Source organism: Eretmochelys imbricata, chromosome 1, assembly GCF_965152235.1.
Source record: "Eretmochelys imbricata isolate rEreImb1 chromosome 1, rEreImb1.hap1, whole genome shotgun sequence".
Taxonomy (NCBI): Eukaryota; Metazoa; Chordata; order Testudines; family Cheloniidae; genus Eretmochelys; species Eretmochelys imbricata.
In genome coordinates this window covers 142,964,601-142,981,971 of record NC_135572.1, presented here as the reverse complement: position 1 = coordinate 142,981,971, position 17,371 = coordinate 142,964,601, and the positions used below count along the sequence as shown (strand labels likewise).

The window sequence follows — 17,371 nt, the reverse complement described above, 5'->3', positions numbered from 1 at the left end:
CCTACCAAAGCCAAAATAGTTTTGTAAGGTAACTAACTCCAGCCACTGCCAATGGAATAATATGAAGGTCTTTTTACAAAGGTCAAACTACAGCTGCATGACAGAACAATGTACAAACTTGCTAACTGTAAATCTAAAAAGAAAAGGAGTACTAGTGGCACCTTAGAGACTAACCAATTTATTTGAGCATAAGCTTTCTTATTGCTGAATGCATCCGATGAAGTGAGCTGTAGCTCACGAAAGCTTATGCTCAAATAAATTGGTTAGTCTCTAAGGTGCCACAAGTACTCCTTTTCTTTTTGCGAATACAGACTAACACGGCTGCTACTCTGAAACCTGTAAATCTAAAGGCATTGTTTTATTAACATACAAATTCTATATGTATAATTCAAGCAGTACATTCTAGTATATACAAGGCCTCAGAGTTTCCTTAAGTCCAGCTAACATTTGACTAAATGTATAACTATGTCCACAAATGTTTTAATGGGCTGTAACAAAAGTTACAAAATTTGGAGTTTCCTTTTAACCTTTTTAGTAAAGAGGGTTCAGTTTAAAAAAAAAAGAAATAGAATGAGAGCGCGCTGCAGTCGGGCAAGCCTCCTAGCTAACAGAAGATTCAAGAAGCATCTTTTTTAGTGGAAGATATAAGGCCTTTTCTGCACTGAGTATTTTTGTACCTGTGTAGCGAAACTGATATAACAGTGTGTGTAAGCTCCTATCACAAACCCCCTGCCATAGTGTAAACCGCGATTTTGCACCGGTACAGCTCAAAATTGTGTAAGAAAGAAAATAAGTCCCACAAGAAAACCCTGTACAGCCATGGTGACACTTCTCACTTTGCAAACTAGGATAAACTGCAACATCTCTATACTCTGAGCTTGCACCACTGCATTTAGATTAGCATAGCTAAGCCAGCGCAAACAAACAAAAACCACAAAGCATAAAAACCACGTCAAACTGCACAGCTTTTGGTTTCTGCCCTCAACGATGAGCCAAAGTTACAAAATGGTTAGGCATGAACGCAGTAAAGCTAATCTAATTCGTGATGTGAAGCATCAAATAGGCCAATTATATTAAATATGCAGTCCTTCAAAATATATATATATATATTTCTGCATGGTAAAGCAGCTAAGGGGAATAAACTGAGCCTGGTTTTATTTATTAGTTTGTCTCAATTAGCTCTGCTTATATGAAAGCGTGTCCCAGTCATATTTTTTGGGAAACCACCAATGGGTTTGTAAAATAGCCAAAAGCAATGGCAATAAAGGGGCAAAAATACCAAGTTAGCATATCTAGGGACAAGAGGGGTGACTTTATTGGACCAACTTGTGTTGGTGAGAGAGACAAGCTTTTGAACTACACAGAACTCTTCTTCAGATCTGGGAAAAACAGAAGCCCTGGGGACTTCATTTTTCTTCTCTCCAGAAAATGCACTTCAGTTAGTACATCTATCATTCACATGCTGCAATTTTCTAAAGCTAAAACGTGGTTAAACATATAACGATCTTATCGTTGGAAAATTGAGAATCCTGAGTTTAAAGCAGCAGTGATAAACTATGGCAGGGCTTCAAATACAGTAATCCATGGCAAGTAGGAAGTTCTCTCAAAGGGAGCTGGAAGGGGTGTAACTTTGGATTTCTGCAGAATTTATGATCTCATTATTTCCCCCCGCCCCCCTCCCAAAAAAAACCCTAGCCATTTTGACTGCAAAGATGGCATTCAGTTCACAATGGGAATGTTAAGTGATGGTTGTCCTAAGTCTGAAGAGAAACAGTTCCTGGCTGTCTGTTTCTGAGATGTTTCCTATGCTGCAACAGAGGATAAAACTGATTAGGGTGGTCAGTTTTCACTGCTACTGTTCAGAGTTTTGTGCAGCAATGAAACTGGATGAAGTTTGGGTTAATTTAATTCCACTACAACAGGAGGACCCCTCTCCTCCTCTCTCTCACACACATACACACACACAGAGAAATAAAAAGGAGCAGGCGGATCAGCTCAGCCTAGGAGACTCCATGATCCTTTCGGGACCCACAAGGGAGAAATAAAATAAGAGAAAAAAATATATAGGGAAGGAAGTAAAGCAAGTACGGTGTGGACAGGGGAGAAAAATAAGGCGGCTGAAAAACAGGAAGAGACACACCATGATCTAGAACAGGGATTGGCAACCTTTGGCACGTGGCCTGCACCTCTTCCCACAGCCCCCACTGGCCTGGAACGGCGAACCGCGGTCAGTGGGAGCCTCGACTGGCCGAACCTGTGGACGCAGCAGGTAAACAAACCATCTCGGCCTGCGTGCCAAAGGTTGCCGATCCCTGATCTAGAATAAGGAAAGAAATAAATAAAGGTAGGGAAGAAGGTAAAATGAAAACAACAAGGACACAGTAAAACACCTTCTAAATTTAAAATGTTTAAAAAAGTTTTAGTTAAGTATGGTATTTAAACTAAGTCTCAGGCAGTACCCAACTGTTTTGTTCCTTTAGGGTTTTTATTTTGTTTGTTTTGTTTGGGGATGAAGGGGTGGGCAGAGGTTTTCAGATGTACGGTTCCTTTTATAGATTGCTTTCAGAAGCTCAGATGGTGTTAACGCTGCTTTTCTTACATAGTTATAACTATGCTCATAGATGACTTCACTCATCTGGTCAGAATATGAACCCAGGGTCCAATATCCAACTCACCTGCCATTTTTGTTGATGTAAGTTGCTAAGTAACCATGATCCTCCCAGTTATGAATTGTTTCTGTCATTCCCTGCTCTTGAAAAACAGGCTGTAGACCTTTAAGAACGGCATTGCAATCAGCTGCAAGATGAAGGGAAGGAAGGGAAAATACAGTCAGTTAAGACATTCTCAGACAAACGTTAAGTTTACTACACACACCTGCTGCTTTATTTATATTTTAAAAAGGTTCTGTAGTTCTTGGCAGCAGTCTGGTAGCTATACTCTGGACCGCCTTTGTTCCCCCACTAAGGCAGTGGCTTTTGAGTCTGCAATCTTACGCTATGAGGGTGCCTTGTCCCCTCCTTTATGACATCTTTCTGGTCAAGGAAGTTCCATCAGACTTTTTTTTTTTTTTTTTTTTATAAAGAGTTGGGTGATCATAGGGCAAAGTGTCTAGTTTAATAGGATTAATATTATTACTCAACCATCTCTACCACCATGATAGCAAGACTCCAGACTTGTACTATTTTAATTATGATGAGACCTAATGATAGAGAAGCTACTGTACTGGATGATCTCGCAATTTAGTATTCTTCCCAGGTTAGGACTTTTAACATTCTCTCCAATAACAATGACTGACTGGGCAAGATGAGCCAACCAATTCCACTCCAGACACAAGCCAAGCTTTTCCTGGTTCCTTTTAGGAACAAAAAGACGATTTTCCTCAGGTGAAAGGGAAACTCTAAGGTGAAAGTTTGTAGCTAAGGGATACAAAGCAATAGTAAGTGCTAATGCACGTTTCTCACCACCACCACCACCAATACCAACAGTGAGTTAGATTTTTAAATTGACTGTCAAGAAGCCCTCCAACAGAGACTTCAATCTGCAGGTATTCTCTGTTGGTCATCACTTTTCTATCAATCTACTGATTTATGCGCTGATCCCTGTCTGTGGTACAGAGAAGTCTGTTTGCACAGAACTCAATAAAGGCTCAGGGCCTTAGTCATCAAACTAGAGATGTTACATAGTTTAGTAGTCTTTCACAGGCCAAATCTAAACTAAAATGGAATTACTTAGAGCCGGTTCCCTCAGTTATTTACTTACATTAATTAGACAATCCCGAAAACAGGAGGAGCAGAATGGTCATTCCCTTATTTAAGAGGAAGCCATTATAACCTGCCAACTATAATCCAGTTATTCTGCTAGAGTTCATATCCAATATACATAAACATTTGTCCAAAGTCATCCCTAGTGTGATCCCATTGAGTTTAATGCAAGTAACATCTGAGACTCGTTTGCTCTGTTATCTCCAAAAAAAAAAAAAAAAAAGATGAATCTACTTTTGTAAATCAGTAATCATCCTTTTATAGCTAAAACAAACAAGTTACAGCACAAAAGTCTAGTGTGCATAAAATAAAGAGACTGCATCTTTTGCTTCCTTGTTATGGTATTTTAGAAGCTGTATCAAGAGTGAAATGCTAAACTAAATTGTGAGAAGTTAGTTGACCTTGGAATTAGTTATCCATGCTAAATTAGTGATTCTGGTAAAATTATATGAGACTCAGTGTAAAACTGGCAGAAAAGTGTCATACAATGCAGGTTCTGATGTACATAGCATTAATCCTCAAAGCATAACCCACAAGTTTCAATTAAAAAAAAAAAAAGGAGAGAGACATCAAGCCCCAATTAAACCTCTGTTGCCATAAGACCATTCAGCAAGACAGGCATAGCAAAACAAGTAGCTAGTCTACACGGAGAAATATATTGTTTAGCTTCAGTGGAATAATTATAACTATAGCTAAGCCAATATAGCTATATGCAGACACTATTCCAGAGTTAAAGTGACTTTATTCAACCATTACTCTGCTTTAGCTGGTCAGTTTCTCCAGGTAGACAAGCCCTAAAACTTAGGAACCCCTATCTTCCACCGAGTACAAAGACCACTAGACTAAACTGCCAACCTGATTATTGATTGCTATTATGTAAAAGCTGTACTCAGACATGTGGGCTATCATCCATATAATTTTACCAGAGAAATTGAAATACTAGAGAGGAACAAAAAAATATTTCCCTTATTTTTCCCTGTCAACAAGAATGATGTGATTCATCTCTCTTGCCAAATGTAGTAAGCTGGGAAGGCAATGCCTTTTAGATAAAGATCAAATAATGTTAGAGCTAACAAAGCAAGAGTTCACATTTTCCTTTTATCTTCTAGGTCTCATTCATTACACTCCCCGGGTTGCAATTTATGCTTAATTAGAATTAAGAAAAAACAAACTGTACTGAAAAGTACTGAAGAATTTGGATGCTGACATGTCTACTAATTTTACTCGTGTGTAGTGTTCACACATGCACAACTATAAGTGGACTCTCCTTCCAAACCTCCACAATATACATGCAGTGTTAAGCGGTGGTATAAATTCAGACTTTACTGGGGAGATTTTATTTCCAAATTTCTTTGGCAAATTAGCTCAATTAACTATTCCCATTATAATGATAGCTGAAACATAATCAAATGCAATCTCTACCCTCCCTCCTCAAAAAACCACAACTTTTTTTTGCTTTCTTTCATATTCTACGTTTTCTAGGAAGTTTTAGAGCCTCTCCCTGGCTTCATATCCACTAGCAATTTTTATACCTCCTGTGCAGCAGCAGCAGTAAAGATACACCATTGGTGTAAGCACTAGCACAGACTAGACTCAGGTGTTTACAGCAGTGGCTTGAAAGAAGGTTTTCATGACTCGGTGTTGAACACCCTGCCCTGCTCCTGTTGTCTGCCCTGCTAGTACTGGTACAACCACTCCCTGGCAAGAAAACTGGTTCCACATTTTTTAATTTAGACTCTGCACTTGGTGCTGTCTCTTGTGTTGTCCATCCCATCACCCACACATCCTCCCCACTACTACACCCGTCCGTCGTCATCTCCCTCCCACTTTCTTTCCTTTCCTCCTACAAGATCATAAGAGTGCTACAGGAACATGAAAATGAAACTGATGGGTGCCTCGTTAGTTTAATTATACACACAGCACTTTCCAGGCCAGCAGATTAGAGTGAAAACCAAAAAGGCCTGGTCTACACTTGAAAATTAGGTCAGCATAACTACATCGCTCAGGGGTGTGAAAAATCCACACCCCTGACCAGCATAGTTAAGCCAACCTAAGGTCTGTGTACAGAGTGCAAAATTGATGGGGAGAATTCTTCTGCTGACCTATTTATCCCCCTCAGGGAAGTGGATTACCTATGCCAACTGAGCAACTCCTCCTGTCAGAGTAGGCAGTGTTTATACTGACGCTAAGGGCTTGGCTACACTTGCAAATGTAGAGCACTTTGAGTTAAACCAGCCTTCGTAGAGCACAGTAGGGAAAGCGCTTCAATATGTCCACACTGACAGCTACAAGCATACTGCCGTGGCCTCATTAGCAGCTCTTGCAACGGCCACAGAGAGCAGTGCATTGTGGTAGCTATCCCAGCATGCAAGTGGCTGCAACGTGCCTTCAAATGGGGGGGTGGGGTGGAGTGTGACAGGGAGTGTGTATGTGCGGGGAGAGAGAGTGGGTTTTTGGAGGGGCTGAGAGCATGTCAGCATGCCGTCTTGTAAATTCAGACAGCAGCAGACCCCCGCCCTTCCTCCCCCGCCTCTCTCTCTCTCTCACACAGCATTCCACAGTAATGGTTGCTTAGTCTTGGAGCAGATAAGCAGCTGGCTGTCAGAAACAGCGCTTTCAACAGGCATATCCGCATTCCTACAGCAAGTTCCAAACAATGAGAAGAGTGGCCACTTGACTTAAGGGGATTATGGGACGTTTCTCAAAGCTGATCAGAGCGCAGTAATGCAACACCTCATTCACCCTGATGCCTGCAACAAGCATTAATCTTCTCGCCTAAGTGGAGTACCAGGAGCGCTCTACGTGCCTTGCCAGTGTGGACAGGTAGTGAGCTAGGGCGCCCAGGGCTGCTTTAATGCACTGTAACTCGCAAGTGTAGCCAAGCCCTAAGTGTAGACATGCCCTAAATGAATTCCAGACCTTCACTTGAATGCTGCTGCTGCAGCTGCATCATCACCACCACTGGGTAGCCAGGAAGTATTTGGAATATTGACACCCACCACCTCGTCCCCCCCACTCCCCAGTTTTAAAAATAAATGAACTTGCCCCCCTACCCAAGTTCAGAGCAGGAGAATCAATACACTGAGCAACCCCTAGCAAGGCAAAGTGTATCCTCTGACCATAACAGCAACTCAAGTGAAAGAAAGCCTTTCCATTCAGCTCAAATTTTGATGCAAGTTCAGGCCAGGGAAATTTCTCTATAGTTCACATGGAAATTTAACAAACTGCATTTATTTAAAATGTGACAGAATTAATAATTATCCAAGTATCTGGCATTTATGTATTGAAAGGAATGGAACTGCAAGGGATTAGATATCAAAGAATACAAAACAAGAATTACTATTACTTATAATGACATCACATCTGCATAAGTTTTAAGCATCCAGTCTGTGCATAACAATATGCTTCTAGAAGAGGCAATTTGGAATAGCTACAGACATTCCTCTGAAGTTACAGTTGCCAAAAGGCTGCTCACTGTTAAAAATCAATTAATTTAAATACTGTCTTAAGGAGAAAAAACATTATGATCTGCTAGTCTGACTTCTTGCACAATACAAGCCACAGAATTTCACTCTGTAATTTCAGCATTCAGCCCCATAATTTGTAGCTGAACCAGACCATCTTTTTTAGAAAGACATCCAACCTTGATTTAAAGTCTCCATGTAAGAGAGAGTTTCCAACAATATCCCTTGGTAATCTGTTCCAATAGTTTATTACCCTCTTGTTTATTACACATCCTTTTTCCAGTTTGAGTTGCTCCAGTTTTAATTTTGAGCCATTTGATCTTGTTATGTCTTTATCCTGTGGATTAAAAAAGCCTTCTAAATTTCTGGTTTGTTCTCTCCTTGTAAGTACTCCTACACCACAATTAAAGTTGCTTCTTAAACTTCTCTGTAAGATAAACAGACTAAGCTCCTTAAAACTCATTGCATGGTATGAACACAATTAATGTGATGGTTCCAAGAATACAACATCAACTTCTATCTGTTTAGTTCTTGCTAGTCAGATAAAACAAATTAAATAAGACTGTGATGGGGTTCAACTAGGGACTGTGGGACCGCTGTGCCTCATTAACTCACTAATCTGGGTTGTCTCTCACAATGCCTTACTGGAGACAAGCAGCAAACCCCTCCACATGTTGTTAACACTCAGTACAACTGCATGGGGAGCCCCACACCCAGCTAGATTGCATGAATGCTCCCAGAGCTACTCATGAATCACACAGAGAAAGGCACCAGCCAAATCCCCCCCTCTCCAAACCTAGTACCTGAGGAACACGCCATCTTGAACTGCTCAAAACCCTTTCTTGAGCAATGCAAGTTTATTAATTGGTTCACTACTTCATCAATGGAAAGTGGACATATACAAGCCTTTGTAACCTGAGCAGATTTACCAAGCACTTCAGTCAAACTCACTGATAAGGATAAACATTAGAATAAACTTATTGATTACAAAAGATGGATTTTAAGTGATAGGCAAAAGTCAGAGTAGTTACCAAAGGAAAATAAAAGATAAACACACAGTCTAAATTCTCAACCTTATTAGACTAGGCAATCTGGACTAAGAAGTTTTTCTCACCCCACTGAATACTACAGGTTGGTTACAATCTTTCATATGCAGGCTCTTCCTCTTAGCCTGGGGACTAGTCTCCTCAGCGCTACCGATCTTGTTGCCTTCAGCATAGTTGGGGGAAGATATAGGACAAACCATGCAGCCTCTGTCCTCTATTTTATATCCTCATTCCATGTGCTTGGAGAACACAAGTCCAGGTATGTCTGATGGGCAGAGTCACCAGGCAAGACTGAGAAATTCCCTTGGTGTGGACTTGTGCAAATGAATCACTGAATTGTAACTCCCTTGCTGGACAACGGCTGCTGATGGTTGTTGGACATGCACCCAGGCATTGGTTAGCTCCCTTGTTGTTGTTTCTGGGGATCTAATACCTCGGCAATTCCCCAATTCACAGCATATTTTAGTGACAACCATACAACACAATCTAATAACTTCATATGCACTAATTATATACATATTTAGATAGAACAATGGCTTTCGGCAGATCATAGTCCTTCCTATGAGTCCCTACCTGGCATGCTTTATATGAAATATGACAATTATATAAAAATTATGAATATGGGGTTTACAAGGTGCCTTCCCCATCCCTGAGGTATAGTGTGTCACAAAGACCCCACTGTTGAATACTTCTCCAGTTTTGAAGACTACTTTTTCCTAAATAAACCCATGGACTAAGTTACAAAGCAAAAATTCATAAACCTAATGTAATATATGACACCGAATATGCATGGTCTGAAACATCATACCTGTGCAAATACTACTGTATAAGCACACATATTTATGCCACTGGGTGTTAGTATGTGTTCACCCTCCACACAACGTGCAAATATACAAGTGGCCTGGGAAAAGAGCAATCTGAATGCCTGACAACTTGTGACAGTTCAAGGTATAGGATGCATGAGTTTGAACTTGCAAATCTATAAAACCAGTGCTCTGTAGTCCATAGCTACATGGCTCCAATAGCAGCAAGTCTGATCCTTTACGATCGCACTGTCATTTGCTCTTACCTTGTAGATATATCCCATGATATAGCAGTATGGCCCTATGAAATCTATGCCTATAGATACACTAGCTATGTGTATTACCTACATGTGCATTTGTCAGCACATGTACATTCAGGAATTGGGGTTGAGGGGGAAGGGCAGAGGCCCCGCACTGCGCGCTTTTTGATTTAGGAAGTAGCAAATAAATCTGTGGATTATGGACGGCTGTAGAAATGGCAGAAATAAAGTGCATTAATCATATAAATTAAGAGGTACATTTTCATTTAACTGATAGCATGCAATATTTCTGGCTCCTATCCCAAACGTAATTTGGTGCTGTGGCAGGGGGGAGGAAGGGCGAATTCACCCACTTGAGCAGATTACAGGAGCGGAGCTTATAAAACTAAGAATTTATATACCTCCGAAGATACTCCATCTCTAAATGTGATGTTTCTCAGGGCAGCAATATAATTCATTAATTAACTATGTTTCTCACATTTACTTAGTTTGAGTAGAGTTTTAGACTTCCAGGTTTTCTAAAGTTTAGGAAGGCTGTTCTTTCTTGTATTAATAGCTTTTAATTGTAGCTTTTGTTGAAGGGATGTTTTTAAGAAGAAACTGAAGAGCATAAGAAACCCCATTCTAACATGACCTTTCAAACAACTGAGCTACTTTTTGCCTCAAGTTGCTGAAAATATGTCCTCTAAAAACAATTGGCCTTTGCAACAAACACCTCCCGCAGTACTAAGTTTAGAAGCATTCTGTTCTCTGTAAGAAAAACACCATAGGAAAATCCTTTGTTTTATGCACACTAGGTCCAGCCAGACACAGAATGCAGGAAGCAGAGCTCTGTACCAAGACTTTCAAGGCACTTGGGAACTGAATTTTTAATAATGTTCACATGTGAGCAGCCACTAATATTTCAAGTTGAAATGACCCACCTGTTGTTTAGTTGTACATGGGAAAGTGGATCAACATTGGATTTTCCCGTGCACCTGCTCTGTTTTATTAGGTTCCTCATGTGTATAATATGGAAGATGGGTTCAGAGGGCTACTTTTCCTTAATAGATTATCACAGTAGTAGTGAAGTTCTAAAATTACGCTACCAAAATAGGAATGTAGAAACTACACAATGAACACAAACCAAGTGCAAAAGTGAATTTCTTTAATACTCATAATGCTTAGCCCACTTGGAGCTTCTAGGAGATAGCGTAATAAAAGTAAGGTGATCGCTAGGGAAAGGGAAAATTTGCACAGAGAAGACCTAAAAGGATTTCTTCTTTGCTTTTTACGTTTGCATGTCTTGACTTCACTGTTTTTGCTGAAGTACTCCTTGGTGGACTGGGAAGGGGGAAAAAAGTAAAAAAAAACAAAAAACAAAACACCATACCCCACTAGTGAGTGATGTGATAAGACAGTGAAAACAAGAGCAACCAAGACAGGAAGGAATTTTTATCTAGGCTGTTTGAAATGGAGTTTAAAAAAACCTGATAAAGCCATTGCAGTTGGGAAAACTGCTTTCAGCAGATTACCTTTCAAACTGATTGAGAAATCTTCTACTCCAGTCCTACCTATCCATATCTCCAACCAAGTCACCCAAAAAGGAATTAATTACATTGGGGGATGGGGAGGATTATAATTTGGATCAGATCTTATTTACATATCATAAATCAAGAAGAGAGAACTTTTATTTTTTGCAGGTTAACTTTGAACTGCTATTCTACTTTGAAAAGTGACTAAAGTCTTGTGTGCACTTGAAATGCTACAGCGACACCACTGCACTGCTATAGTGCTTCAGTGTAGACACTACCTACGCCAACAGGAGGGATTCTCCTGTGAGTGTAGGTAATCCACCTGCCTGAGGCACAATAGCTGGGTCAATGAAATAATTCTTCCATCAACCTAGCGCTGCCTACACCGGGGGTTAGGTTGGCTTAACTAAACAGTTCAGGGACATGTATATTTTTTCCCCGTACGAGTGATGTAGCTGGGTCAACGTAACTTTTTAGTGCAGACCAGGCCTGCGTAAAAGTTGCACCTTAGTGCTGAAATTTTTGCTACCTGTGAGAATTAAGAGCAACATCAGCTTTCCTAAGCATGTGTCTAAGCTACGAAATTAGGTCGAATTTATAGAAGTCGATTTTTAGAAAGCGATTTTATACAGTCGATTGTGTGTGTCCCCACTAAGCGCATTAAGTTGGTGGAGTGCGTCCACAGTACCGAGGCTAGCGTCGACTTTCGGAGCGTTGCACTGTGGTTAGCTATCCCACAGTTCCCGCAGTCTCCACCACCCATTGGAATTCTGGGTTAAGCTCCCAATGCCTGATGGGGCAAAAACATTGTCGCGGGTGGTTTTGGGTATATGTCGTCAGTCGCCCCTCCTTCCGTGAAAGCAATCATTTTGCGCCTTTTTTCCATGTGGGCGCCATACTGCTTTCAGCAGACGGTGCAGTAGGACTGCTAACAGTCATCATCAAACCACCGCTTCCGCTGTCACTCTGCTCTCGTCTCGATAGCGAATTTCTCCATGTTGTCTCTCATGGGCTCCCGCTTCCGCTGCAATTCTGTTCTCATGAATCCACCTTCCAGGTTGTCAGCCACCACTTCCGCTGCCACTCTGCTCTCCTGGTGGTCTCGCAGGGCCGCTTCCGCTGCAACTCTGCTCAGCTGCTCTTGTCTCGCCATACCATTGCAAGCATGTAGCCTGCTCAGCTGTTGTGTCCTGGCAGCAGATGGTGCACTAGGTCTGCAAACCATCGTCACTGAACGACCACTTCCGCTGCCACTCTACTCTCCTGCAGATGCCGTACCATGGCAAGCATGGAGCCCGCTCAGATCACCGCAGCAGTTATGAGCATTGTAAACAGCTCGCGCATTATCATGCGGTATATGAAGAACCAGAACCTGCAAAAGTAGGCGAGGAGGCGATGGCAGCATGACGACGAGAGTGATGAGGACATGGACATAGACTTCTCTCAAAGCACGGGCCCTGGCAATTTGGCCATCTTGGTAGCAATGGGGCAGGCTCATGCCATCGAACGCCGATTCTGGGCCCGGGAAACAAGCAGACTAGTGGGACCGCATAGTGTTGCGGGCCTGGGACGATTGCCAGTGGCTCCGAAACTTTCGCATGCGTAAGGGCACTTTCATGGAACTTTGTGACTTGCTTTCCCCTGCCCTGAAGCACAAGAATACCAAGATGAGAGCAGCCCTCACAGTTCACAAGCGAGTGGCAATAGCCCTGGGGAAGCTTGCAACGCCAGACAGCTACCGGTCAGTCGGGAATCAATTTGGAGTGGGCAAATCTACTGTGGGGGTTGCTGTGATGCAAGTAGCCAACGCCATCACTGAGCTGCTGCTATCAAGGGAAGTGACTCTGGGAAATGTGCAGTTCATAGTGGATGGCTTTGCTGCAATGGGATTCCCTAACTGTGGTGGGGCAATAGATGGAACGCATATCCCTATCTTGGGACCAGACCACCGAAGCAGCCAGTACATAAACTGCAAGGGGTACTTTTCAATGCTGCTGCAAGCACTGGTGGATCACAAGGGATGTTTCACCAACAACAACGTGGGATGGCCGGGAAAGGTACATGACGCTCGCATCTTCAGGAACGCTGGTCTGTATGAACAGCTGCAACAAGGGACTTATTTTCCCGACCAGAAAATAACCGTTGGGGATGTTGAAATGCCTATAGTTATCCTTGGGGACCCTGCCTACCCCTTAATGCCCTGGCTCATGAAGCCATACACAGGCACCCTGGACAGTAGTCAGGAGCTGTCCAACTATAGGCTGAGCAAGTGCAGAATGGTGGTAGAATGTGTATTTGGACATTTAAAAGCACGCTGGAGCAGTTTACTGACTCAGTTAGACCTCAGCGAAACCAATATTCCCATTGTTATTACTGCTTGCTGTGTGCTCCACAATCTCCGTGACAGTAAGGGGGAGACGTTTATGGCGGGGTGGGAGGGAAGTTGAGGCAAATCGCCTGGCCGCTGATTACACACAGCCAGACACCAGGGCGGACAGAAGAGCACAGCAGGGCGCGCTGCGCATCGGATAAGCTTTGAAAACTAGTTTCATGGCTGACCAGGCTACAGTGTGACAGTTCTGTTTGTTTCTCCTTGATGAAACCCGCCCCCTTAGTTCACTCTACTTCCCTGTAAGCCAATCGCCCTCCCCCCTTCGATCACCGCTTGCAGAGGCAATAAAGTCATTGTTGTTTCAAATTCATGCATTCTTTATTAATTCGTCATACAAATAGGGGGATAACTGCCAAAGTAGCCCGGGACAGGTGGGGGAGGAGGGAAGGACAAGGCCACTCTGCACTTCAAAACTTATTGAATGCCAGCCTTCTGTTGCCTGGCCAATCCTCTGGGGAGGAGTGGTTGGGTGCCTGGAGGTCCCCCCCAACCCCCACATTCTTGGGCATCTGGGTGAGGAGGCTATGGAACTTGTGGAGGAGGGCGGTTGATTACATAGGGGCTGCAGTGGCGGTCTGTGCCTTTCCTGCACCTCAATCATATGCCGAAGCATATCAATTTGATCCTCCAGTAGCCTCAGCATTGCATCCTGCCTCCACCTCTCCTGTTGCTCCAGCCATCTGTCCTCACGTTCATTTTGTGCTTTCTTGGACTCTGCCATTGTCTGCCTCCACACATTCTGCTGGGCTCTTTCAATTTGGGTGGACTGCATGAGCTCAGAGAACATTTCATCGGAAGTGCATTTTTTTCGCCTTCTTATCTGCCCTAGCCTCTGGGACGGAGATGTTAGTTGCAGCGTTGAAACATTTGCAGCTGCTGGAGGAAAAAAGGGGAGATTAAAATTGAAAAAAAAACCACATAGGCCATTTAAAAGGAGGGGCTGATATTTTCGGGTTAACGTGCAGCACAAACTCAACTAACCCCCCCCACACACACCTAATTCTCTGGGGTGATCGCTTCACCTCTCCCCACACCATGTGGCGAACAGTGGGATGGATTTCTTTTCAGCCACAGGCAAACAGCCCAGCAGGAACGGCCACCTCTGAATGTCCCCTGAATAAAATTCCCCTATTTCAACCAGGTGACCATGAATCATATCACTCTCCTGAGGATAACACAGAGAGATAAAGAACGGATGTTGCTTGAATGCCAGCAAACAACGGGACCACATGTTGCCATGCTTTCTTATCCAATGATTCTAGACTACGTGGTACTGGCCTGCCGTGGTAAAGTGTCCTACCATAGAGGACGCAATAAGGCTGCCCTCCCCACAAACCTTTACAAAGGCTTTGGGAGTACATCCAGGACAGCTTCATTGAGATGTCCCTGGAGGATTTCCGCCCCATACCCAGACATGTTAACTGGCTTTTCCAGTAGCTGTACTGGCCATGAATGTATCCCAAGTCTTATGGGCAAAGTAATCAAACACACTTGCTTTTAAACAGTGTATTATATTTACAAAAGTACACTCACCAGAGGTGCCTTCTCCACCTTCATGGTCCAGGAGCCCTTGGAGTGATATTGGATCCAGAGTGATAAACAGTTCCTGGCTGTCGGGGAGAACCGTTTCTCCGCTTGCCTGGTGTGCATTATCTTCCTCGTCCCCAAAATTCTCATCCCTGTTGTGTGAGACTCCCCCCTTGCAGGAGTCCACATACAAGGTGGGGCAGTGGTAGGGGCACCCCTTAGAATTGCATGCAGCTCATCCAGAAGCGGTATGTCTGGGACTCTGACCCCGAGCAGGCGTTTGCCTCTTGGGTTTTTTGGTAGGCTTGCCTAAGCTCCTCAGGTGTCACGCGACACTGCTGCGGGTCCCTGTGATAGCCTCTGTCCTTCAAACCCTTGGAGATTTTTTTCAAATATTTTGGCATTTCGTCTTTTGGAACGGAGTTCTGATAGCACGGATTCATCTCCCCATACAGCGATCAGATTCAGTACCTCCCGTTCGGTCCAAGCTGGAGCTCTTTTGCGATTCTGGGACTCCATGGTCATCTCTGCTGATGAGATCGGCACTGTCACCTGTGCTGATCAGCTTGCCACACTGGCCAAACAGGAAATGAAATTCTAAAGTTCGCAGGGCTTTTCCTATCTACCTGGCCAGTGCATCCGAGTTGAGAGTGTTGTCCAAAGTGGTCACAATGGAGCACTGTGGGATAGCTCCCGGAGGCCAATACCGTCGATTTGCATCCACACTAACCCAAATTCGACCTGGCGATGTCGATTTCAGCACTAATCCCCTCGTCGGGAAGGAGTACAGAAATCGATTTTAAGAGCCCATTAAGTCGACAAAAATGGCTTTCTTGTGTGAATGAGTGCAGGGTTAAACCGATCTAACGCTGCTGAATTCGACCTAAACTTGTAGGGTAGACCAGGGCTAAGGGCATGTCTTCGCTATCAACGTTAGAGCTTTAACGTGCCTGTGTAGTCACAGCACCAGCGCTGGGAGAGAGCTCTCCTAGTGCTATAAAAAGAAACCACCCCAAGAGGGGAGTAGCTCCCAGCGTTGGTGCACTGTCTACACTGCCACTTTAGAGCACTGAAACTTGCAGCACTCATGGGGGTGTTTTTTCACATCCCTGAGCGAGAAAGTTGCAGCACCATAAAGTGGCAGTGTAGACAAGGCCTTAGTGACTAAAGTTTTTGCTATGTTTAATTCTCACAAGCAGTGCAAACTGATTATTATGAGACAAGTATGATTCTATTCTTTCATGTGTATTCAAACAAAAATGGTTTGATGAGTTCCAGCTACAAGGCCAATATGATACAAATGAGTAGGAGCTACAGGACTGGGACCATTGCCATCAATTCAATCCAATGCACATGGACAAGATTCACCATAGTTACAGATCTCGTCTATTTGCATTCCATTATACTACAAATATTCAAGTAATAGTCTTTTTTTTCCTTTAATCCTAGTAAGGAAGATGTTCACTTTTCTCTTTGTATTCACACAGGAATGGGAGTATAAGAGAAACCCTGTCTCTCTTTAAAAATGTGACTGCAAGCCAGACAAACTGTCAGGAGATCTGGAGCAACTATGTGCCTGAATTCCCTTGATAATTTTTGTCAACTGAAATAACATTTAAAAAAAAAAAAAAGTCTCTCCCTCCCCTTCCCTCCAAGATATACAAATGAGTGGACAGTTGTGAAAATTTAGACATCAGTACATGTAAAACAAAACAAAGCACGATTTTCTAGTTGCTGTACTCTGCCTGTGCTCACATTGCAAATACCTTAAGGGGTTGTCAGATGTATGAAGTAAACTGTAAGAGGTCAGTTAAAAAATCCAATGGGATGTATAAATTGGAGTCCCAATTCTCAGATTACAGAATTAAAAAACTGTTAATAATTACTAGTATTAGAGTAGCATCCAGAAGTCCCAATTAGTATCAGAGTCCCAGTGTGCTAGACACAATAGATATAGAGGACATTGCTCTAAAACATGAGTGCAAGTCTTGATAATAACTAAAAATGTGTATGTTCACAGTAGCATAGGTTTTGTGAGACACCTAATCGCTCAAAGTTCTGCGCCAACTGCACCCAATGACTTCGGCTCTGAGAGAATTGATAAAGTGACATGGCAAGATGTATTTACTCAGTCTTTAAAAAGGACACTAAAGGACACATTTCTGTCTGGCTTCAAAGACAAAAACTTCATTTTAAACAAGAAGAACAGAGGACATGGATTAAAATGTTTCAAACCTATATGAGTCATGACTGCGTACTAAGAAACTGGTAGCCAGCCTCCCACCCCATAGCCTATAATTAAACACAGCACAAGCAGAATGTGAAGTCTGTTAGAAACCATAATCCCAGTATCCTGAGGAAATTCCATTCTGCCTATCTAAATCCCCCTTGAAGTTTCAATTGGATAGACCATTTTTTACTTCCCATTCTTAACGACTGCATAGCTGTATTAAGCATTGGTTACGTAGCACCACAGTTTTGCATGGCTCTTTACAGCTAAGAGAGATGGTCACTTCCCCAACAAGTTTAGAAGGCTAAACCGGATAACGTACGACAGAGAAGGCCAGGGTTGCAAATGAAGGTGAGGAGACTTAGGCCTGATCC

At 42.9% G+C, this 17,371-nt stretch overlaps 1 protein-coding gene across 1 annotated transcript in view; it reads right to left on the bottom strand.

Annotated features, from left to right (window-relative positions):
* Positions 1-17,371, bottom strand: part of SMS (spermine synthase) — a 76,041-nt gene that overhangs the window by 41,050 nt on the left and 17,620 nt on the right. The window contains exon 2 of the mRNA XM_077816697.1: positions 2,676-2,796. Within this exon, the coding sequence (XP_077672823.1) occupies positions 2,676-2,796 (121 nt within the window). The remainder of the gene's footprint in view (positions 1-2,675; positions 2,797-17,371) is intronic.